The 23,839-nt window shown below is 38.9% G+C and overlaps 1 protein-coding gene across 4 annotated transcripts in view; it reads right to left on the reverse strand.

Annotated features, from left to right (window-relative positions):
• Positions 1–23,839, reverse strand: part of filip1b (filamin A interacting protein 1b) — a 52,768-nt gene that overhangs the window by 9,741 nt on the left and 19,188 nt on the right. For 3 of the 4 annotated variants that reach the window (XM_025898821.1, XM_025898820.1, XM_019345938.2), the window contains exons 2-4: positions 14,093–14,367; positions 10,046–10,219; positions 9,200–9,378 (exon numbers count right to left, since the gene is read on the reverse strand). In XM_025898821.1, coding sequence (XP_025754606.1) covers positions 9,200–9,378; positions 10,046–10,219; positions 14,093–14,359 — 620 coding nt within the window. In that variant the 5' untranslated portion in view covers positions 14,360–14,367. Of the gene's footprint in view, positions 1–7,011; positions 7,137–9,199; positions 9,379–10,045; positions 10,220–14,092; positions 14,368–23,839 lie in introns of those variants that run through there. The other variant, XM_019345939.2, reaches the window with a different exon arrangement.

The following is a 23,839-nucleotide window of genomic DNA, read 5'->3' on the forward strand; positions in this document are numbered from 1 at the left end:
CTCACAGCCATCCCCGTCATACAGACATGCAAGTCTCAAGCATCATCTGCATCTCCTAAAGCTCGTATTTCTGATCAAATAGATAATTTGTCATTTGTATATTGTACTTTAGATTTGTAAGTGCACAATATTGTTTTTAGTTACGTTTTCTGTTTCTCAAAAGTGAGAATAATAATTTTTTTTTAGGTCTACTTTTAGTTATGAATTCCTTTTTTCATGTCATTTTATTCCAGGATTGTTTTACCTCTGCGAGTTTGTAAAGTAGATCAAGTCGAGTAGAACTTTTCTTTTTGATAATAAACATTTTCCATTCTGTGCGGCTACATTTTCAACTCATCTCCCCTAAAAATTACAAACTAATAGTTGCCTTTCATTTTTATTCTGAACACAGTTTGCAAAGACGGGAAGGTAAATGGAGCAATTTCACAGATTTAAAAATGGCATCAGCACAGCAGCACAGCACTGCACAGTGGCCTACAAAACTGAGAACTGAGCTTTTATTTGTAGATGTTTAACTGATCTCTGCAGGAGTCCCTGCAGGTCTGAGAAAGACACTTTACAGCAGTTACATAAGACACTGGGATACATCAGCTGAGCACTGGATCAAAAAACAAACCTCCAACCTCTACGCATACACCTTCACAACTTTATCCTCCAGGGTCAAAAACTTCTTCCCCTCCAAAGTGAACTTACCCACTGGCTGGGCTGCAGTGCTTGCTGATCCATCTCTGAGGGTGTTTTTAAAAGTTGAGCAGCAGCCAGACTACTGCTCAGCGTCTCCTGAGGGGGGGGGGTCAAAGAGGGAAGGGAAGGAAGGAGGGGCCCCAACTCCACTCGGAATTAGGCATCACATTCCAAACAGCTCATCGGAGGACAATGAAAAAGGTGGATGTCGTGCTAAACAGCACCGCTCTGCTGGATGGTGATGTCATCCACCCATCCATATATGGACACAGAGGCCCTGCCCTTGTTTGGACACCAAAGTGGGGGTGGAGGAAAGGTTCAAGTCTTCTTCACTGTTTGGCTTTCCCTCTGGGGAAGAAGGCACGACTGGACAGCAGGTGACATGACTCACATAATGTGTCCACTTTCAAGTTCAAATTTCTTTTTCCTCATCTTTACTTTGGCTCCAGTTTTAACCCTCTGCTACCCACCATACAGCCCTGCAGCGTTTCCACAGAAACAAGGCAACAATGCAAGGCGGGAGTTTTTGTTTGGGAGAGGACAATGCCAGAGTTCCACAGCCTTTCTCATTATAATCCCCTGGTATCATGCAAAGGGAAAGGACATGGATATAATAATATATTTCTCCATAGTGGCTAAAGGGTGGGTGTGGGTGTGTGTGTGTGTGTTGCAGACAGAAAAGGCCTGTGGTTTGCACTGCAGAGGCTGCTAAATGAGCCAAATATGAGCAGTGCAAAGAGCTTACAGATGCTTACAGCTCTTCATTATTCCAAATGCATGTGATACATAAATACCACAGGAACAAGAAGCCACACTGTACAGTAACTGCCTGTGTTTTGTGGCTTCGATACTTACACTTTTGTTGGATGTTTGTAATTTAGAGATCTGGGAAATTGCTTTCTCGGCTCTATATTTTAAATGAATAAAAACCATGAATGTAATCTCTTTTTTTTTTTTTTTAAGTTCAGAAAAAGCAAACACCTATCCTGCCGTTCAGGGGAGGAAATACTGGAGGAAAATGAGGAAGTACTCTTATAGGATTAGGGATTAATATCACCAAGGACCTTTTAATAAGTTCTGCTCAAAGATCTGATGCGTTATCGATTTCTCACCGAGGTGTCCCTCGGCCAGCTGAGCGATACAGTCTCTCTGGTGACTGCCACCAGGCCTCATCCCAACTCAACATGCCTAAAATACCTCACCTGGGAGGTGTCCAGGTCAGATGCTGAACCACCTCTGCTGGTTCCTTAAAGTAGAATAGGAGCTCTACTCTGAGCTTCTGACCCGACATCTAAGGAGGAGTCCAGACATCCTTGACAGGAAGCACACTCACATCCACAGTCTCGTTCTCCCAGTCACTTGAAACGTGCAATAACCAGTAAAATCCAAAGCTTCACCTTCAACGCAGCATTCACATCACTGCAGACTCTACACCAATCCCTCAAATCCAAACATCGGGCAAGCAAATTTATGAGGTTTAATTTTTTTTTTTTTTTTTTTTTTGCTTTTTTAAATAAATCTTCGTGAAATACAAAATCACATTTTGTAAGATTAAGAGAAACTGACTGAGCCCATAAAGATTTTGCTGAAGGCCAGAGACTAAGAGCTCAAGTCTTTTTGCAACATCCGCCAAGTTCAAGACACTTCTACCTTCACTTTTCTCCTCCATCTTTTTGACCATCTGTGGTTAGCGAGCATAGCAATGCTGCTGCCGATGCTAGCTAAGAGCTCCAGTCAGGTTTGAAGTGCCACTTCACCTGCTGCACCCCAGTATTTGAAAAGGCCTGGTTTTAACCATCTTGGGAGTTTCGACTGCTTTGAACATCCATTTAGATATTAACCATCCCAAGCCTACATGAGAAAAGCTCTGAGGCTTTTACACCATTTAGACTAAAAACAAATTCATTTCAGATTCAAATCGTACCAAGTGCAGCTTTTGAATGCGTGTTTGCACATTAAAATTCTTCCCTTCCTCACAAATTTTACTCCGATTGCTCCCCCATGCTCACAGGACACATTATCTGTCATTACTGCCTTGTTGGCAGATGACGGCTCTGCAGAAAGCCTCTCTCTGTGTTTGGGTCTATTCATAGCCTCAGCACTAACCGAAGCCTGTCACAGAGAAGGAAGAGAGCCCCAAACAACCATAAACCCGAGCCAGGCTGAGCCCACAGCAAACATCGGACCAGGAGATGCTGATCTCAAGCTAATAATAGTTGCAGTAATTACCATTAATGTGCTGAACAGAGGAGTCAACGGGAGCGCTTTGATACAGAGGAGGCACAGTTCATGTTCTGACACAAACTGGAAAATCTCCACCACTGTGAAATTACAGAGAATCAAACCTACATTTTTCTAAAGACAAGCCTGATTTATCGGTCAAAACGTCGATGTCTTAAACCACATTAACCCATAACCACACTGGGCTCAGGGCCCTCTGGGTGGTCATGACGAAAACTGAGAAATCCATGTTGCCGAGACAGTTGGATTCCCCCATCACCGATAAAATTACATTTAAATGACAAACCCCTCAAAGCATGTTTAAAAACGAGGAATCAATGCAGATCGATGATATTATATGGATAACAGTTTTCCCCTTCATTAAAGCCACTGAAATTTGTATTTCTATAGTACATAGCAGTCATGATGACAAGTCATTTCCATAAATACATTTTAAAAAAATAAATGAAAATCATCCAGCAGGCAATGGAGGAGATCAAAACAAGAGCTGGAGCTTGGATTCTGTGAGGTAAAGTTAATTTTTACATCACAACCTTTTGGACATTTCTTCCTTCATTAGTTAATGAACATTTGTTTGCTTGCAGCCCTGGTTTGTTTCATTTTAGCCAAATGAATTAAACTTATTGCTTAGATCAAGTCTAGAAGTCTCTAAACGGCAGGTTTTTCTGCAAAATGCTGAGCCGTAGCTCAAAGTACATGGATGTAAACCCTGCTGGTGCACTGTGGTGGACATGTTTTCATTGAAGGATCTTAGCTTGTTTTTGGTGGGGGTCTTCCAGAGTCAACAGATTCATAAGCTCGTCTCTCGACACTTATTTTGTGTAGCTGTAGTGGTCTGTGACCGTTGTTACACAAACAGAGCCTTGTAATCAGCCAGCGGGATCTCTGCTGGGAATTACATCATCAGGGTCGACATGTTGGTGATGCGAATCCACAAGCTTACTGCAGCCAGCAGGAATGTGTTATCAGAGCAAGCGGAGAGGTGAGATCAGGGCGACGTTAGAGACACAGAGAGTCTGAAAACTTCCATGAAAGGACCATGAAGCTGAACCAACAGCTCAACCTTTAAAAAAAAAAAAAATTGAATACACATGAACATCTTCACTGTTATACTTCAGGTCTGTTCTTCAACCTGCAGACCACTGAGCAGGCACCACTGCTTCAGAGTTTAATTCATTTAGATGCTCTTTTCTCTTTGTTTAAGCCATATTCTGTTTACTTGAATGTTAATTTGGAGTAACATTCACTCTCTTTTAACTCTCATTTTGGTCTCCTCCTCTACCATTTTCTGAGAAAACCAACAATTAAATCAGTTTATCAGCTACAAACCTAAGTGAATCAGGTTTTTATGACTTTTCCTTTAAGCTGCTGCATCTTAAGGAAAGCTGATGAGAACAAAGTGAATGAGGAAGAAAAAACAAAGGAGCGGAAAGGCCCCACAATGATGAAGACCGCCAGTATCACACATATTTATGATTCTTAAACCATCACTGAAGATGTGAAAGTAAGCAGAAAGATGCTGCTATGAGCCATGCAGACAGATCTGAGACTCAGTGAAGCATTTCTCCAGGCTGTTAAGAGGTTTTATGGAGCATGAGGAGGAGCTGCAATCTTCTATTGTGCAGATCTTCTTATGCCATCTCCCACATTTGGGCTGTTTTGATGTTGGATAATGGAGGTCGGTCACTGGAGGCATCAGCGCGCCTCAAACAAAGACCTTATCAGATCACTGCACATGTTTTCTGATGCTCAGCTTGGGAGGCCAGAGTTCAACTTTCCAAACCAAACAAGCTCACAAGTGACAACCATTTTCCACCATGTTTAAAACCTACTGTTTCATCATAAATTCTGCTTTTAGTTGGAGCATTCATAACAATAAGCAGCCCAGACGTGAATCACAATGTGCAAAATTTCATAAAGCCAGAATTTGAACCTTCTCAGTCATCATTTCCTTGTTTTTTAAAATAGTTTTACACCAGCTTTTTAGTTGGATTTAGTGATTGTTGCAAACTGAAAGGAAAAAAAATCAATTTTCCATTAAAAAAAACAAAAACAACAAAAACATAAAAACACGTTCTTATTGTACAGGCCTCCGATCAGACTAAAGGATGGACGGAAAGACACCACAGTGCCACCCATTGCTTGATTTTATAACCACTTTTAAAGAGAGAGTGAGTGTCAATCCTTTCAAGCCTGGTTAGAAAGCTGCAGTCATAAAATGTGCAGGTACAAAAACGGTTATCTGCCAATTGCTGCCAAGAAACAGACCAACAGTTATATAAAGGTTGAGTTTCACTCACTAAAAATGAAGCACAGACATCCTGTTTGTTATGTTAGTACAACCATCTATGGTAAAAATTCATATTGTTACTGACACGAGTGGCTAGAGCTGCCCTGCTCGGCATCTGCTGCTTAATACAGCAATTCTTGATGATTTTTTTTTTTTTTTTTTTTTTTTTTTTTTAAACTCATTCAGCATAATTGTTATGAAGGAGGAAATCATCTGTGGAGATCAAACTGTTGCTGAAGCACTTTGTGAAGAGGCTTTTTTGAGCCACGTTAAGTGTATTGAGATTTTCATTTGGAGTAATAGTCAATCTCTTTTAGCTCCATTTTTGGTCTCCTCCGCCTCCCACACCATTTTCCAAGAAAGAAAAACAGCAAATGTTGTTTATCAGCGACACTGACTTTTCCCTCTTACCTGCTGCATCTAAAAGCAAAGCTAATGAGAACAAAGCTAATGAGGAAGACATTAATTTGGACATTTTAAAAACTGGGAGATTATGGGGATTAACTTGCTTTTGCAGTTTTATGTCAGAAGCAAAGTTGCTGCTTTAACAGTATTTAAAGCAATGCTGCGTAGAGTAACAGCACATCAGTTCACATCAATCGCTGCTGTGTGTTCTGTTTTTGCAATGACTCCGTAAAAGGCATGTTTCACCACCTTGCCTATCAGACAGCATCTAAAACCCAGCTCTAGGTTTTATCTGACCTGGCCAAATAAACATGCATCTGCAGAACACACAGGTTCTTTCAAGAACAACTCATCTCTCATCATCTTTTAAGAAACGTATCCCTACAGTCTGCAAATCTTATTCATCCCACGGAGTGAAAGTTCACAGGTCGGTGGACTTCTAAAAGTACGAACATTACAGATAACATCAAGTAATTTCAGCATCCGGCAGTGTTTGGTGTAATTGCATTACTTTTGTCATGATGGCTTGATTTCAATTTTTTTTAAAAAAAATCCATGTTGGAGATGGGACAAAAAGGAGTGATGAGCACTTCTAATTTGAGGAGTGTGGCTGGAAGCTGAAACTGTTCGGCACGGCAAACTGAGCACACTGAGGTCAGGATTGAAATTTAAGTTTTTCTATGAAAAGTTTGGGATTTTCTTTAGCAGAGCTGAGCAGCTTCAGCTCATGACAACAGTTTTTCTGAGAAACATCTGTGATGCAGATCCTTCCATTTGCTCTTTGTTTTTTGCAGGATACTTTAAAAACGTGTGTGTGTGTGTGTGTGTGTGTCCATAGGCATTTGCATCACCAAATTTTTAAAACAAACACTGAAATTCAGGGTTTTTTCTGTAAGCCACATGACATCAAAGCTCAATAGAAAGCAACGCTGACCCTCTCTGAGCAGTTTAGCTTTCATTTTCAGCAGGTAACCAAGGCAGATGTGGACAGGCTTGTAAGCCTGATGATTAAGTCTTTACTGCTTTCTACAGTAGAACCACAACATTTTTCTGCTCCGTGGCCTCGTTTTCACCCACTTTACTATCAGCTTTGTCCCAATATTAAAACTATTGAAAGAAAAACCCTCATTATGAGGCGAGGGATTTGTGCAGATGCAGCTAGCTAACAAAAGCAGAAAAGCTTAATTTAAAAATCAACAAAGATCCAAAAACCACACTGGGGACAAAGTTAACAGGAACACAGTTGATCCAAAAAAGACAGAGAGGACGAGAACAGCTATGCACAGAAAACAAGACACAGGTGGAAACAGTTAAGGTGGAACAGACAATCAGAAACACAGGATGAAAAACCAACAGAAACTGAATGTATATGAAAAAATAATCATAGTCACCCCTTAATCAGTTAAGTCACGTCACGAAGTCTTGAGCTGAGCATTTTCCCCACCACCATCTAGGTGTTTTGAAAGAGGATTTGACATGCAGGGAGGCGGATCTGACTAGAAACTGAGGTTACTGCGTGCTCATTGGATAAGAGTTTATGATTGACAAGTCATTAGCCAATGAGCATAACCCTCTGTCACTCTAAGGTAAAACTTATGTTGTATTTAAATCACACAGGCCTAGAGATTGGTTGGCCACCACCTGGCAACCCACCGGTTGCTAGGGGAAAAGCGAGTATAGTGGTATCCAGTGAGATTGCAGAGTGGTTTGTAGGCCTGTGTAACCAAAGCCATTAACTCATCAGGATCGCTGAGCGTTGTGTTCCCATGAATAACTGGAGTTCCGATGAGCTGCCCCCTGCTGGTCATTTGATGGAATGCAGCAGTGTCTGAGACCAGATGACCTGGATCAACTTTAACAGCGGGGTGTTTATTTTTTAAAAGACAAGGGAGAGATTAATGCACCACCTTTGCCATACACAGCAAATTCAAGCATAAACAACCCATCTAAAACCACACCATGAACGCTTACAGAGAGTTTGCAGGTTTTAATTGAGATCATTCTTTAGAGACAACCTCACAAGTTGATGATGAGCCTATTTAGTTCCACAGACACAGACATAAGGGGTAGCTGACTTTCCAGAGTTGAACTGGATTGGACTAGAAAGAGAGAGCATATTTCTCCTATATTGGCTTCCCTTCATTGGCTCCCTGCTGAATCCAGAATTGAAGTCAGAATCCTGCTCCTCACATACAAGGTCTTAAATAATCAGGCCCCATCTTATCTTAATGACCTTATAGTACCATATCACCCCATTAGAGCACTTCACTCTCACACTGCAGGCTTACTTGTTGTTCCTAGAGTATTTAAAAGTAGAATGGGAGGCAGAGCCTTCAGTTTTCCGGCCCTTCTTCTGTGGAACCAGCTTCCAGTTTGGATTCAGGAGACAGACACTATCTCTACTTTTAAGATTAGGCTTAAAACTTTAAAACCTTCCTTTTTGCTAAAGCATATAGTTAGGGCTGGGTCAGGTGACCCTGAATCCTCCCTTCGTTATGCTGCAATAGGTGTAGGCTGCTGGGGGATTCCCATGATGCATTGGGTGTTTCTTCTTCACTAACTATGTGTTAATAGACCTCTCTGCACTGAATCATACTTGTTATCAATCTCTGGCTCTCTTCCACTCTTTTCCTGTCTTCCTTCTTTCACCCCAACCGGTCGCAGCAGATGGCCGCCCCACCCTGAGCCTGGTTCTGCCGGAGGTTTCTTCTTGTTAAAAGGGAGTTTTTCCTTCCCACTGTTGCCAAAGTGTTTGCTCATAGGAGGTCATATGATTGTTGGGTTTTCTCTATATCTATTATTGTAGGCTCTACCTTACAATATAAAGCACCTTGAGGCAACTTTTGTTGTGATTTGGCGCTGTATAAATAAAATTGAATTGAAAATTGAATTGAATTGGTCCGTGCACTCTTGGCATCTTGGTACAGAAGTTCCAAGCTGCTTTAACTAACATGGGCTTAGTTGTTAGTCCAATAATTTAGAATAATCAGCAATGTGGGCATTTTATTCACATTCTTATTATCAGCTGAGGAGGCACAAAAGCTAACCTTCAAAATAAAACGGGAAATAACCTGAAGAAGGATCACAAAGGCATAAGGGGATGCAAAGAGGCACAAAAGTTACAACAGGGGCCGTGGAATAATGCAAAACTAATACAAGCAGAGAAATATGAGTACGCAGAGTAATGCATCACTTTAAAAAGCAATAAAGATTCAGTTGTTATAGACTATGTTTTTGGCTCACAAGACCACAAAATGTTGATTAAACCACTGCTGAAAATAGTTCACAGCAGCTTATAAAAGGTGCAGTAATCCACCTCAAGCTTCATTTTAAAACCAAACATCATAGTTTGAGCTGATTTTAAACGTTTTCTTTCATCTTCTTCAGGGACCACATGGCTTTGAGTTTAGAGCCTCTGGCGGACTAAACTGTGAAAACATTTAGAGATGGACTCATTTTGTTGGTTTTGGCAGACTAACTAACTTTTTTTTCAATATCTGAGACTTTTGGGCCCTTTTCATGCCAAAGTAAGCAATCCGAAAGAAAACAGGTACTTTTGTCCAGCCAGCCTGAACTCACCTCTCTCTCTCCTGCTCCAGCAGGTTGGTGAAGTCATCGCTCTTGTTGATGAAGTCAGCGTGCTTTCGCTTCTCGTTGTCCAGCTCCATGACGGTGCGGCGGTGGCATTTCTCAGCCAGCAGCAGCTGCTCCAGCATCCGTCTGTACGTCTCCTTCTGTTTGTCCTCCAGACGGTCCAACTGAGGGGGAAACACGTCAACACTCATTATGAACAACAACCTGCTCTCTAACACCGCATCTGCCAGCACAATATCCCAAACGTTACGGTGAGATTGTACTTGTGGGAGAGACTCTCTGCACACAATTCAAAACTTGTCACGCTTACTGCACATTTGTTCAGCCTTTCTTCCTCCAGTGCACCCGCAGATTTCACTGAGCGTGGAAAATCAGGTTTTGCTGCCATTCTGCTCACCAGAGAATCACTTTAGGATCTAATTTCAATCTTTCTTTTTTTTCAAGAACTCCAAACCAAAGTTTTACAAGAACTGTTTTATAGCTGGATATAAGTTGAATTTACTCTGTGTGTGTCTGACTGAGCAAAGTGAGGACATGATTTCAGGCTGTGGTTACTCCACCTTCCTCTCTAAATCATGTGTTGTCTATGTATTCAACAGTCAAAGCCTCGACGTTTCCTTTTGAGTTTAGGTTCAGTTCACAGTCTCATTTACTACAGTGTATCATCAAATAATTGTTTTTATTATTATTATTTATTCCTACAATAGCTCTGTACCTTTGAGATTAATGCATTTTTTTGCCACTGTGTGCTCTGATCCAGTGTAAAAAAAACTTGTAATTTCCTTTTAAATGATGAAATGAAAGTTATCAGTGTGTGTATCCCTCACTGACCTCAGCCATGGGCTTCTCGTACACATCGTCTGTTCTGCTGCCACTGTGGGTGAGCAGGGCGTCTCTCTGCAGGGCCTGCAGGGGTTTGGTGGGCACAGCGGAGCCGTAGTGGGCCTCCAGAGTCTCAGGACGGGTTCTCTCCGACTTCAGCAGCCCAATGATGTCCTCTCTGGCCTGAGGAGACACAACAACAAAGACTTATTGCATACATCCACCTCGTTCATATATTATACTGTGAATATTTCTTTTCAGAGGTTTGGTCAGCACTTCCTGACAGAGGGAGAGAGCGCTGAAACACTTGAATGAGACAAAGCTGACTCCAAATATAACAGCATAAAAAAAGCTGGAATGATGCAATAAAAATACAGATTATATACATATCACGTGATTTGATTATTTTAATCTAAAATAAGCTCTCCAATAAAATACTAACACAAAAAATAAAACATCATCAACTGCCAGCAGCTTCAGTAACAAACATTATAATATCATGCTTACACTTTGCAGCTTTGCATGATCCACAGTTCAAAATAATCTTTCTTTATTTATACCGAGCCTTGGTGCAGCTCCTCTAGTCATCATTTGTTTAAAATAAGATGTCTTAACTCCTCCCCCTTTAAGCTAACGTTTCTCTGATAGGCTGACCTTGTAAACCGAAGGTTTAAACAGCAAATGGGAGGGGCTTCTGTACGTAGAAGGGAAAACTGGTCTCCATGACATATATAAATAGAAAAACCCTGCAGGAATCATTTGCACATACACGACATCATTATTTGAAACTTTGGCCATGAGCAGATGCCCTTCTAGTTTTATGTGCAGTCTCATCCCTGACCTTCCAGGTTTGTGCCAGCAGAGAGCGCTGTGTCCTTTATGCAGCATTTCATTTCACAGATCTCCTGAAAGTCTTGAAAGCTGCTTGGTTTATTAAAAGCATCACAATCACCTCTATTTTCACAGCACTGGAAATATACATTGATTTAAAAAGCTGTTTTTATGTTACAGCCATTTAAAACATCCACACAGCTTCACCAAAGAGGGTTCAGCAGTCTGCTGCTCCACCGTCTCAGTGTATGCTGTGACATCTAATTCAGAGCTTGCGTTCTTACGTTGTATATCTCATACAGCTGTTATCGCAGCCAGCTGTGGATCCTGAAGATTATAGTTGTGATCTCATAGAAAGCATCAAATCCCTGTCCTATTATTTTCTGTCCTTACCCTACATTTCACTAGTGAGCTATTTAGACCAACACATGGTGCTGCTGAGATGAGCAGGATAAATCTGCATAATAGAAGTGAAGAGAAACTAAATTAAAGGAGAAAGCAACAAACTCAAGGAGACGAGGAATGGCTGAAAAAATGCAGATAGGTTCACAAACTGACAAACAGTGAGGAAAAGCACAAAAGTACAGCAGAAGTACAGAAAGTCAAACTGCAGCGTGTGCAGCTGAAAACAGCCCACCAAAAACTGCATTTCCCCACATGTCCACTAAAAGTGAGTTACAGCTTTTGGGGCTACAGATGTCTGGAGGAGCATCCTCCTGTCAATCAAAGTAGCTACGCCCTGAACTTTAAGTACTGACTAAATCCAGGTGGATAAGTTTAAAAAAATTGACCTCCAGAAAAATTAACTTTTAATAGAGACCACATGGAGCAGGCTTATTCATGTAAATATGTTTATTTCTGCTGTAAAGTTAGACATCCCAACATGGAAGTCTATGGGGACTGGCTCACAGTTGAAGCCGACCTCTAGTGACCACTGGAGGAACTGCACTTTAACATCTGCTCGGTTTTTCAGCTTCCGGAGTTGCTGCTCAGTTAAAAATCGATATAACTTGGGATTCTGTTGAACGTTGGCATGTGGCCACTCGATTGGTGTCCTAGCTGTAGCTGCTAGCTGTCTGCTGAGCTTCACATCAGCTAAACTGGACCTCTGGACTGTGTTTGTTCTGTCAGTGACTTTTAGAGCATTTTTAATTTCAGTCTTATTTGCTCAGAGATTAGAAATCAGTGGATGACATCATAGTGGCTACACCCATCTTTTATTTACAGTCTATGGTTGAAATGCATAAATGACACTTTATTTAAAAGGACACTCTTGTCATGGTTAAAATGTGCTTATTTAGCTTGAATCTTAAGCAAAGCCTGACCCTAAATGGGTCACCGGTAACCTGGCAACGTTCCTTTCTCAAACGGGAAGAAAAAGAGCGTGTATGATGGGGAGTATTTTCAGCAGCGGTTAATCCACATTTGATACTCATGTGAGTGTTTGTTGCAAGGGGAGGTTGTATGTGGGTCTGGTTTAAATAAACTGCAGTGTGTGTGTTCATAGTGATGAAGTATCATATCACCCGAGGGAAGAGTGCGGCTCACTGATGTGTTTTTAATAGTTCTTGGACGATAACGGAGCTCAGAGGAATAAGATATATAAAGGTTTAATCCACAGTAGTGGCATGTGATCAGCATTAGTTTAGGTATATTTATGAGATTTGTCGACGTGGAGGAAACAGATGATGATGTTTGGTGCATTTCTGGCTCTGTCCTGCTGCAGCAAACTCTCCTTTTGTGTCTAAAATCTTGATCCGTTTTCTATTCCTGAGCACCTGACACGTGAAACAAAGCAGAACAAAAGCAGCTCTTCCTGTGCGAGACGTTGCTCTGTGCTGATTATTTCTCTGCCTGATGGAAAATATTCAACACGCCCAAACAGATGAGCAGGATGGAAACAGAGGGCGAGGCAGCAGCATCCTGCCTCTCCGGAGAGAGCTTTATGAATGTGCCTCCATTAGAAAATCATTATCAGAGTGGAACCCAGAAGCAGCTGGTGGGCTGTTTCCACAAAAATCTCACCCATCACATGCTGTGAAACATCAATATGTCTCAGTGATGATGAAAAACTCCACTGCATTTATGGCTTTCACATCCCCAAACAGCTTCAGGCAAAGGAAAAGAAAGGAAATAATCAACACTTTAGCTGAAACGACATCTGAGCTGTCAAATAAACACTACTGCACCATCTCAGCCAATACAATTAATTATTAAGACAACTGATCCTACTGTAATCAAACTGTGACCAAGTCAGCTGATTCAGTCAGGTGTCCAGCATGTTCTCAGAGGTGCTGCAGGTATAACGTCACAGCCATGGCTGACATTATCACTGTCTGATGGTATAATGGCTATACCCGTACATGAACAGATGTTGACACTGTTTCCATGCAAGATTGAAGCTCAGTCAGACATATACACACTAGGATTACCAGAGCATGTGTTTTTAAATATAATGAACACTTTTCAAGCTATCTGCATATTTACATTAAATTACAGATGAGAGGAAAACAGCTGTCCAGTGGCTAAAAGAAGTAGCAGAAAGAGTCTCCTGCGTGTTGTGGTATAAGCGATAAAACATGAGCCTGGAGGAGATGGGCAGTGACCACTCTGGGAAGGCTTCACCTGGTGACCTCTCCTCCAGCTTAGGGCTAGATCCATTTAAACCAAATGGAGTAAAGAGGCGTCTTTGATGTAATGAAACCCCACTGTTAATGGAACGCTTTTCTAACCAATCAGACAACTAAAAGAGCTTTAGACTATGAGCCACATTTAACTATACATTCATGCAACGCTGCACTCTTTAAGCACTTGGTCCACTTCACATCCACAACCAATAAAGAATCATCACTTAACCTGACATGCATGTCTTTGGACCTGTAAACAAGATTAAACCTGCTGACTGACAAAGCAGGTTCAAAGTGACCACTCAGTCTTCGCTGTCTGTATTAATGAGCCACACCGGCAGCTTTGACAAACTAATTTTACGTGTCAAAGGTTTGGTTGAAAATACACTTTAGTTTAGGGAACATGGTTAAATATGAATAACCAAATCAAGTTACTGAGCTTTCTCATTAAATAGGGACATTTCTTTGAAATTTAACTAACCTCCATCTGAATGCACGTATTCCTTCTCAGATGTACTTGGCAGCGCTCAAACCATCGCTTCATTAGAGATTTGCATGAAGTCGGTTGCCGGACACAGAAATGTGATGTCATTCATACCTGAACTTCTCCCTCCATGACTCCCAGCAGGTGAAGCAGGTCCTTCTTGGACAGATCTGGTGTTCCTGGCTTCTGGCTCTCTGCAGCTTTCTGAGGTTTCTTCGCTGAGCCCGACACCCCCGTCCTCCCATCCTTCTCCTCTCTGTGAACTTTCATCTTCCTCTTCGTCAGCTCTGACATGTTTTCATCTTCCTGCTTGATGAAACCTTTACTGGGCTGGATGTGTCCATCATCTGGACCTTCCATGGTGCAGGTCCTGGATCGCATGTTTTTACCTGTGGGAAAGGGAAAAAAACGGAAACCATTAAGTTAAAAAAGACCCAAGAAAGCCAGATGTTTGTCTTTTTATATAAGTGCTGGGTTTCAGCTTGTAAAGATTTACTTGACTTGAAGGTTTGCTTTGGACACCTATGACATTAACAGAATCATTTTATTTGCAGCTCAGCCTCAAATTTCAGCTGTATGCACAACAAAGACATTAGCAAGTGATGAAAGCATGACAACAAAATAAAGGCAGTGAAATATTAACCATGATGGATTACCCAGCTCACCTTTCAGAATTTCAACCTCTCCAAAGATGATTTTCATAATATTCAAACTAACTGGCAACGATGCAGCAGCTGCCTGGAAAGTCCAAACCACTAACTGTATGTAAAAGATGGACATGGCCACCAGACTACAGATCACCCAGTGGCTTGTCGAACAACATTTGGAAGGTTTCTCAAATTTGACTTTTTGGCCGTCACCATATAGCGCATGCCTTCAGTGATGCACAGCATTGGTAATACAATAAAAACAGGTGACTCGTATAAATATTTACTCTTTATCCAAGCTTTAGACGTCCAAATGTTTCTGTACCAGCTTGTAAAAATGTTCATTTCTGCTGTAAAGTTGAACATTTTAACATGGAAGTCTATGGGAATTGGCTTTGGGAGCCAGCCTCTAGTGGCCATTATAGGAACTGCAGCTGAGTTGAACTAAGGTTCATATCTTCATCATATTGGTTTCATATTGCAATCTTGCAAACAACCCAAAGAGCTTCATGTGACATTCTCACATATGTGGCTTGCATTACCCTGTATTTGACAGTGACTGGTTTGTAGGTGGAGCTGTGCATATGATGTTGCTCAGTCATCGATTAGACAATCACCGATAGAATGAACCAAGAAAAACGATTCACATTCCTCTTAGGACTTTTTATCTGACTCATGAGAAAAAGAAAAATGAGATATAATACAATGAATTAACAATTTAGGATGGTTTAAACACTTTTTCAAACAGTTTGTTTTTTGTGACCCTTATAGACAATGAGGACATTTAAGTATCCCAAGTAGGAGGAAGAAGTCACATTCATGCCTCGATTTATGAGACTGCATCCTGTAACCAGGTTTCTTAAACCAATTAAGGGAAAGATCTTGGAGAAGCTCACAGTTCATCAACAGTAAATTTATACACCTGATGACCAGTGATGGACAAGTTAACTTTAAAAAACAGTTAAAAAAAAATATTCCCATTCCAAAATGTCATGTGACAATCTCATTGGCTTACAGAGTGATGATGTCACAAGGACAAAAGGGGAGTGAGACGCAGCATTTGTAGTCAGTTTGTTTGCAGCAGTTGTGTTCGCAGCCTTCAAACGTTCGACCAAAGATACATTTGGAAACCTTCTCAGAGTCACTGTGTACAAACTCCAACATGTATCCACAAAAACGCCAACTAAGCAAAAAAGATTACACTGCCTGAGGTAAAACAATGGCATCTACAAGAGAAGGAGGAAAGCTTGATGAAGCACTGAAAAAAATAAAGAAATCCTCCAACAGTAGGAAGAAAGGATAAAAAGCGGAGAGAAATGGAGCGCAAATTCAAAGGCATGGAGGGAGAAAACAAAGTGCTGAAAGTCAGGCTTGATCAAACACCGTGAAACAATAAAGAGCTTCTTCAAGAAAAAGAACAACAGAAGAAAAGACAGGAAGAAAAACGTATTCTCCAGGACTTTGAGAGGAAAAACGTACAACTGCAACAATTCTGTGATGAAATGAAGGACAAAACAACTGAACTGAAAGGAGAAAAGGAGAAAAGGAAAAACTGGAAAAACGATGCTCAGAGATGCAGCGTAGGATCAATGGAATAGCGAGAAACAATCTTAGAGCTCATTAAGGGGATACTGTTGAAATTCAGTGACTTGAAGAGTGAAAACACAGAAATACAGGCACAAAAGCAACAACAATAGAAAATAAATGAAGACCTGCAGCGTACACTTCAAGAAATCCAAAGAAGAAACGAGCAGTTAGAAGACATGCACAACAAAGCACAAGACAGAAATACAGACATGCACAAGATGACTCTAATGCACGAGGCGACATCCAAAGAACTGAAAGAAAAGCTTGAAGAAACACAAGCAACATTAGAAGAAGTGCATCAAAGATACCAGAAACTTGAGAAGCAAAACGCTGAAACAATTGATGAGTTGAGAATCCTCATCCTGGAGAAAAAAGGGCTTGTGGAAAAGTGCCTGAAAAAGGCACTTGTTCCAGAGGAGGGACACCTCACCCCCAGCCAGTCCCGGCAGTTGACTTCCCCCTCCTGATCCTGGTTCTGCCGGAGGTTTCTGCCCGTTAAAAGGCAGTTTTTCCTCCCCACTGTCGCCTAGTGCTTGCTCAGAGGGGATTGTTGGGGTTTTCTCTCCTCTGCCCTGTTTCTTTATTTACTTGTTTAACTTTTTTGTTCTTACTTCATTTTACCTTGTTTCTTTATTTACTTGTTTAACTTTTTGTTCTTTCTTCGTTTTACCTTGTTTCTTTATTTACTTGTTTAACTTTTTGTTCCTACTTCGTTTTACCTTGTTTCTTTATTTACTTGTTTAACTTTTTTGTTCCTACTTCGTTTTACCTTGTTTCTTTATTTACTTGTTTAGCTTTTTCGTTCTTACTTCGTTTTACCTTGTTTCTTTATTTACTTGTTTAACTTTTTGTTCCTACTTCGTTTTACCTTGTTTCTTTATTTACTTGTTTACCTTTTTTTTCCTACTTCGTTTTACCTTGTTTCTTTATTTACTTGTTTAACTTTTTTGTTCTTACTTCGTTTTACCTTGTTTCTTTATTTACTTGTTTAACTTTTTTGTTCCTACTTCGTTTTACCTTGTTTCTTTATTTACTTGTTTAACTTTTTTGTTCCTACTTCATTTTACCTTGTTTCTTTATTTACTTGTTTAACTTTTTCGTTCCTACTTCGTTTTACCTTGTTTCTTTATTTACTTGTTTAACTTTTTTGTTCCTACTTCGTTTTACCTTGTTTCTTTATTTACTTGTTTAGCTTTTTCGTTCTTACTTCGTTTTACCTTGTTTCTTTATTTACTTGTTTAACTTTTTGTTCCTACTTCGTTTTACCTTGTTTCTTTATTTACTTGTTTAACTTTTTGTTCCTACTTCGTTTGACCTTGTTTCTTTATTTACTTGTTTAACTTTTTTATTCTCACTTCGTTTGACCTTGTTTCTTTATTTACTTGTTTAACTTTTTTGTTTCTACTTCGTTTGACCTTGTTTCTTTATTTACTTGTTTAACTTTTTTGTTCTTACTTCGTTTTACCTTGTTTCTTTATTTACTTGCTTAACTTTTTTGTTCTTACTTCGTTTTACCTTGTTTCTTTATTTACTTGCTTAACTTTTTTGTTCTTACTTCGTTTTACCTTGTTTCTTTATTTACTTGCTTAACTTTTTTGTTCCTACTTCGTTTTACCTTGTTTCTTTATTTACTTGTTTAACTTTTTTGTTCCTACTTCGTTTTACCTTGTTTCTTTATTTACTTGTTTAACTTTTTGTTCCTACTTCGTTTGACCTTGTTTCTTTATTTACTTGTTTAACTTTTTTATTCTCACTTCGTTTGACCTTGTTTCTTTATTTACTTGTTTAACTTTTTTGTTTCTACTTCGTTTGACCTTGTTTCTTTATTTACTTGTTTAACTTTTTTGTTCTTACTTCGTTTTACCTTGTTTCTTTATTTACTTGCTTAACTTTTTTGTTCTTACTTCGTTTTACCTTGTTTCTTTATTTACTTGCTTAACTTTTTTGTTCTTACTTCGTTTTACCTTGTTTCTTTATTTACTTGTTTAACTTTTTTGTTCTTACTTCGTTTTACCTTGTTTCTTTATTTACTTGTTTAACTTTTTTGTTCCTACTTCGTTTTACCTTGTTTCTTTATTTACTTGTTTAACTTTTTTGTTCCTACTTCGTTTTACCTTGTTTCTTTATTTACTTGTTTAACTTTTTTGTTCGTACTTCATTTTACCTTGTTTCTTTATTTACTTGTTTAACTTTTTGTTCTTACTTCGTTTTACCTTGTTTCTTTATTTACTTGCTTAACTTTTTTGTTCTTACTTTGTTTTACCTTGTTTCTTTATTTACTTGTTTAACTTTTTTGTTCTTACTTCGTTTTACCTTGTTTCTTTATTTACTTGCTTAACTTTTTTGTTCTTACTTTGTTTTACCTTGTTTCTTTATTTACTTGCTTAACTTTTTTGTTCTTACTTCGTTTTACCTTGTTTCTTTATTTACTTGTTTAACTTTTTTGTTCCTACTTCGTTTTACCTTGTTTCTTTATTTACTTGTTTAACTTTTTTCTTCCTACTTCGTTTTACCTTGTTTCTTTATTTACTTGCTTAATTTTTTTGTTCTTACTTTGTTTTACCTTGTTTCTTTATTTACTTGTTTAACTTTTTTGTTCTTACTTCGTTTTACCTTGTTTCTTTATTTACTTGCTTAACTTTTTTGTTCTTACTTCGTTTTACCTTGTTTCTTTATTTACTTGCTTAACTTTTTTGTTCTTACTTCGTTTGACCTTGTTTCTTTATTTACTGGTTTAACTTTTTTGTTCCTACTTCATTTTACCTTGTTTCTTTATTTACTTGTTTAACTTTTTTCTTCCTACTTCGTTTTACCTTGTTTCTTTATTTACTTGCTTAATTTTTTTGTTCTTACTTTGTTTTACCTTGTTTCTTCATTTACTTGTTTAACTTTTTTGTTCCTACTTCGTTTGACCTTGTTTCTTTATTTACTTGTTTAACTTTTTCGTTCCTACTTCATTTTACCTTGTTTCTTTATTTACTTGTTTAACTTTTTTGTTCCTACTTCATTTTACCTTGTTTCTTTATTTACTTGTTTAACTTTTTCGTTCCTACTTCGTTTTACCTTGTTTCTTTATTTACTTGTTTAGCTTTTTCGTTCTTACTTCGTTTTACCTTGTTTCTTTATTTACTTGTTTAACTTTTTTGTTCCTACTTCGTTTTACCTTGTTTCTTTATTTACTTGTTTAACTTTTTTGTTCTTACTTCGTTTTACCTTGTTTCTTTATTTACTTGTTTAACTTGTTTGTTCCTACTTCATTTTACCTTGTTTCTTTATTTACTTGTTTAACTTTTTTGTTCTTACTTCGTTTTACCTTGTTTCTTTATTTACTTGCTTAACTTTTACTTGTTTAACTTTTTTGTTCCTACTTCATTTTACCTTGTTTCTTTATTTACTTGTTTAACTTTTTTCTTCCTACTTCGTTTTACCTTGTTTCTTTATTTACTTGCTTAATTTTTTTGTTCTTACTTTGTTTTACCTTGTTTCTTCATTTACTTGTTTAACTTTTTTGTTCTTACTTTGTTTTACCTTGTTTCTTTATTTACTTGTTTAACTTTTTTGTTCTTACTTCGTTTTACCTTGTTTCTTTATTTACTTGCTTAACTTTTTTGTTCTTACTTCGTTTTACCTTGTTTCTTTATTTACTTGTTTAACTTTTTTGTTCTTACTTCGTTTTACCTTGTTTCTTTATTTACTTGTTTAACTTTTTTGTTCCTACTTCATTTTACCTTGTTTCTTTATTTACTTGTTTAACTTTTTTCTTCCTACTTCGTTTTACCTTGTTTCTTTATTTACTTGCTTAATTTTTTTGTTCTTACTTTGTTTTACCTTGTTTCTTCATTTACTTGTTTAACTTTTTTGTTCTTACTTTGTTTTACCTTGTTTCTTTATTTACTTGTTTAACTTTTTTGTTCTTACTTCGTTTTACCTTGTTTCTTTATTTACTTGCTTAACTTTTTTGTTCTTACTTCGTTTTACCTTGTTTCTTTATTTACTTGCTTAACTTTTTTGTTCCTACTTCATTTTACCTTGTTTCTTTATTTACTTGTTTAACTTTTTGGTTATGTGCATATGTATGTGTGTGTGTGGGGGGGGGGGGGGGTAGAAAGAGGGAGGAGAGGTAGAAGAGAGAGAAAGACAGAGAGAGAGAGAGAGAGAGAGAGAGAGATTGAGATCATAAGGCCACATAACTCTCACCCCTGCAAGAACCAAGTTTATGTGTAAACAGTTTGAGCAGCCCTTTAACCTTACAACACTGAGAACTCGACAAGCTAGCATTTCTCAAAACCTACACATTATATTTACACTTTGAAGAAGAAAAAAGAAACATTAACTTGGTAAGTGTGTACAGTCTACTGTCTGTTCATCCAGCTTGCAACAGATTTTGTTCACACTCACAATACTTTATTAATATTTTTCCCATATATTCTTAAACCCCAAACATCTACAGTACACTGCTAAAAGCTGGAATGTAAATCATGTTCAACACTTTGCATAAAGCTGAAGGCAAAGCTTTTCAGCTCTTTGCAGTGAGACAACAGAAACACAAAGATGGCAGAAAAAAGTCACACTTTGATGAACCACAATTTAAGCTTTACTGCTGCACTGAATACTGAGTTTCGTACTTTGTGCATTTTAGATGGGAGAAAGCTTTGGAGAGACCGACCTCCCCATGTTTGAGCAAATCTCCTCTACGATCAAAGCCAGGTTAAACTATTGTTCTGTGAAAGTGAAAAGTAGCTTCAGCATCACATCTCTGGAAGATAAATGCAGTCAGGTTGTGACTTCTACATTCATTCATAGTGATAATGAAAAAAAAAAACAAGTTATAGCCAATTGAATCTGAATGAGGCCAACATTCATGAAGTCTGGATGAAAGCAGGTCGTGACTAAGCCAGAGAGAATCCTGGCAGGCCAGAGGTAGCAACCACGTTACCGATACCCGTTATTAATAGTTGTTTCAGGGTAGATGCCAAAATTTCCCATGTGTCAAAACCACAGAGCTGAAAAGAAAAGGCTCAACCAGGGGGGTCAAAATCTAAAGCCAAGACAAGTTCATCTCAGCAGCTGGAAGTCCAGGCGTCAGATGGAGAACATTTCGACAAGTACGGGGAAAGAATCTGATCTTAAATCCATTCAGATTATATCCTCTGCCCCAAATGTGGATTTAATCACCATATCATGGATTCCAAACCATAAATATGGTGTCACTCCACATTAAAAATTAAAAGTGTGCCTTGAATCCAATGTCAGTCCGTATGATTTATTCTTCTTCTACCCTTCATCTGGAGTCAGTTTATATCATAAAATTTACATCCTGAATTTGGAATTAAAAATTAAGAGTTCAACACTCAAAACGTGGTGTCAGTCCATATGATGAATTCTGTAATGTGATTCTGGAGTCATTTCATATGATGAATTCTCTATCGTGAATCTAGAGTTAATCTATATCCCAAGATCTTTAATCTGAATCTAAAGCCGGTTCATTTACACGTGACTGAAACGTGTAGCTCATAGTTAAGAAACTAAACAGCAGTTCACAGTTTTAACAGTTACTCTTATGTTTGTCGTTGAGAGTAAAACGACTATTGCACCACAAGACCATAAAAACAAGCTAAATTCTAGTTATGCTAATAAGAAGTTGAGATATTCAAATTCAAATTCAAAGGATATATTCAGTGCCAAATTTTAACCTGTAGAGTTTTATTTTGTTAATTACTTATTCTGCCTGTCTGCATTAAAAAACTGTCCCAGGAGGTACTGCTTGAGCAGCGTTGATGGTACTGTACATAGACACAACATTAAAACACCAACATGATCTCTCCCACTTTTTCCTATTTTAGTTTAATGCATTAGTTCAGATATGACACTAAATGTCCAATACGAGTGTGTCCTGACTCACAAAGGATCCACAGGCAGATCACCACCAAGAAAAACACGTATTTCTAATTTTTGTGTACTCAACAAACAGACCAACAAATTTAACCAACAGCATAAAATCGTTGGCAGTCAGAAAGTTTTTGTCCACAAGGTTTAATTTCAACCCTAACTCTGAAACCTGCACTGATATCAAGCTGACAGGACAATGAAGGTCCTGGGACATTTTGCTGACGTTCAGCAGGCCTTTCACTGGAAGCGGTGAGTACGGCGTCTGTAAGCAGAGATGCTCTGTTTACAGGTCATGTTGTTTTCATTCCTGTTGCTACGTGTCACATCAAAGACTTTCACAGGCTTCCGGTGGACTCTCACTCGTCACATCCTGACACACTGTTGCACTGAGTCCCAGATAAGTAAACCTGTCCCTATAAACAGTTTACCTCCCCAGAAGGAGCCATGAGTCATGATTTCACTGTGACCTTATCAGCATCACACCCTGATGAAGCACAGATGAAAAGCGCTACTCAGAGAGTTTTCCATCACTGAAAGTCTTCAGTACAGAAAAACAGATTTATGTCTCGAGTATCGTTAGAAACCTCCTCCTCTTTAATGTCGTCTGCAGGGTGTCGTCCACCATCTGTAACTTTCTAGAACCAGTGATCTCACTTGCACATACACTTCACAGAGCAGTCATGCAGAGAGGGGCGAGGCACGGTGCTTGATTAAAGCTCCTCATTTTCTTACATTATCAGTGTCTCCCATTCCACCCTTTTTTCAACAAAATTACATTCTGGTCATAAAAACATTTGATTTCTTTAACATGTGGCCCTGCATGAAGTCATGAACGACCGCACAACACCTCTGACATGTAAGCAGACATACGTAACTTTACTAGAGCTTTACTAAAGCATAGGGCTAAGGATTTACTCTAATGGAAGCAACCACTACGATGAGAAAGCCCTCCACAATACATTACAAACGTAAATACACTGGGTCCTGAATAAACAGTGTTTCCGATTTTCAGTCCTCTCTTGTGAGCCATATTTCTGGACACATGATGAGGCTAAGATGGTCTCTGATTTACAGGACGGTGTGGATAAAACCTCTGACAGCTGTGGCCTGGGACTGACACATGAGACTGTGTGGATGAGTGGAAGCACGGTGCTTAAGAAGATCATCCAATAATGACAAGGTCACAGGATTGACCCTGTGATTGACAACTGTTTCCAAAGCATTTTAGGAGATAATCTTCAATGTGAGCACTCCTGTTGTGTTATTAAATAATAACCCCACATTTAATGTAAAAGTCCAGATTTAAAACCTTTTGTGTCACATAAGAACCCCAAACCTGAAGTCAGGTGGTAGATGCTCACTAATGTTGCTGACAGGGTCCAACAGGGGTTAGTGTGGGATAACCAGCTTGGAAAAAGGCACTAACTCGCCTGCATTGAAAAATTGAGGTTTTTAAGTCTGTTGATGCTGCACGAATGCAGCACTCTCTGATCGGGGGCAGGTGTAACTTAATCTGAGGCCAGATATGTCACTCATGTGCTGTGCAGCCCGCTAACAGTGTAAATACAGCTAATGGGCGTCCTTGCAGCAGTCTCAGCTGTTTGTTTGGTGAAACGTAAAGAGGTATTTTTAGGGTGTCCCCACTCGTGTCCAGGGTCCAACAAGGGGAGACTCCGGGGCTATCACTTTATGAGCCATCAGCAATCCCAGAGATGCCTGAACCTCGACTTCGCTTCAC

Source organism: Oreochromis niloticus, linkage group LG15 (genome assembly GCF_001858045.2).
Source record: "Oreochromis niloticus isolate F11D_XX linkage group LG15, O_niloticus_UMD_NMBU, whole genome shotgun sequence".
Taxonomy (NCBI): Eukaryota; Metazoa; Chordata; class Actinopteri; order Cichliformes; family Cichlidae; genus Oreochromis; species Oreochromis niloticus.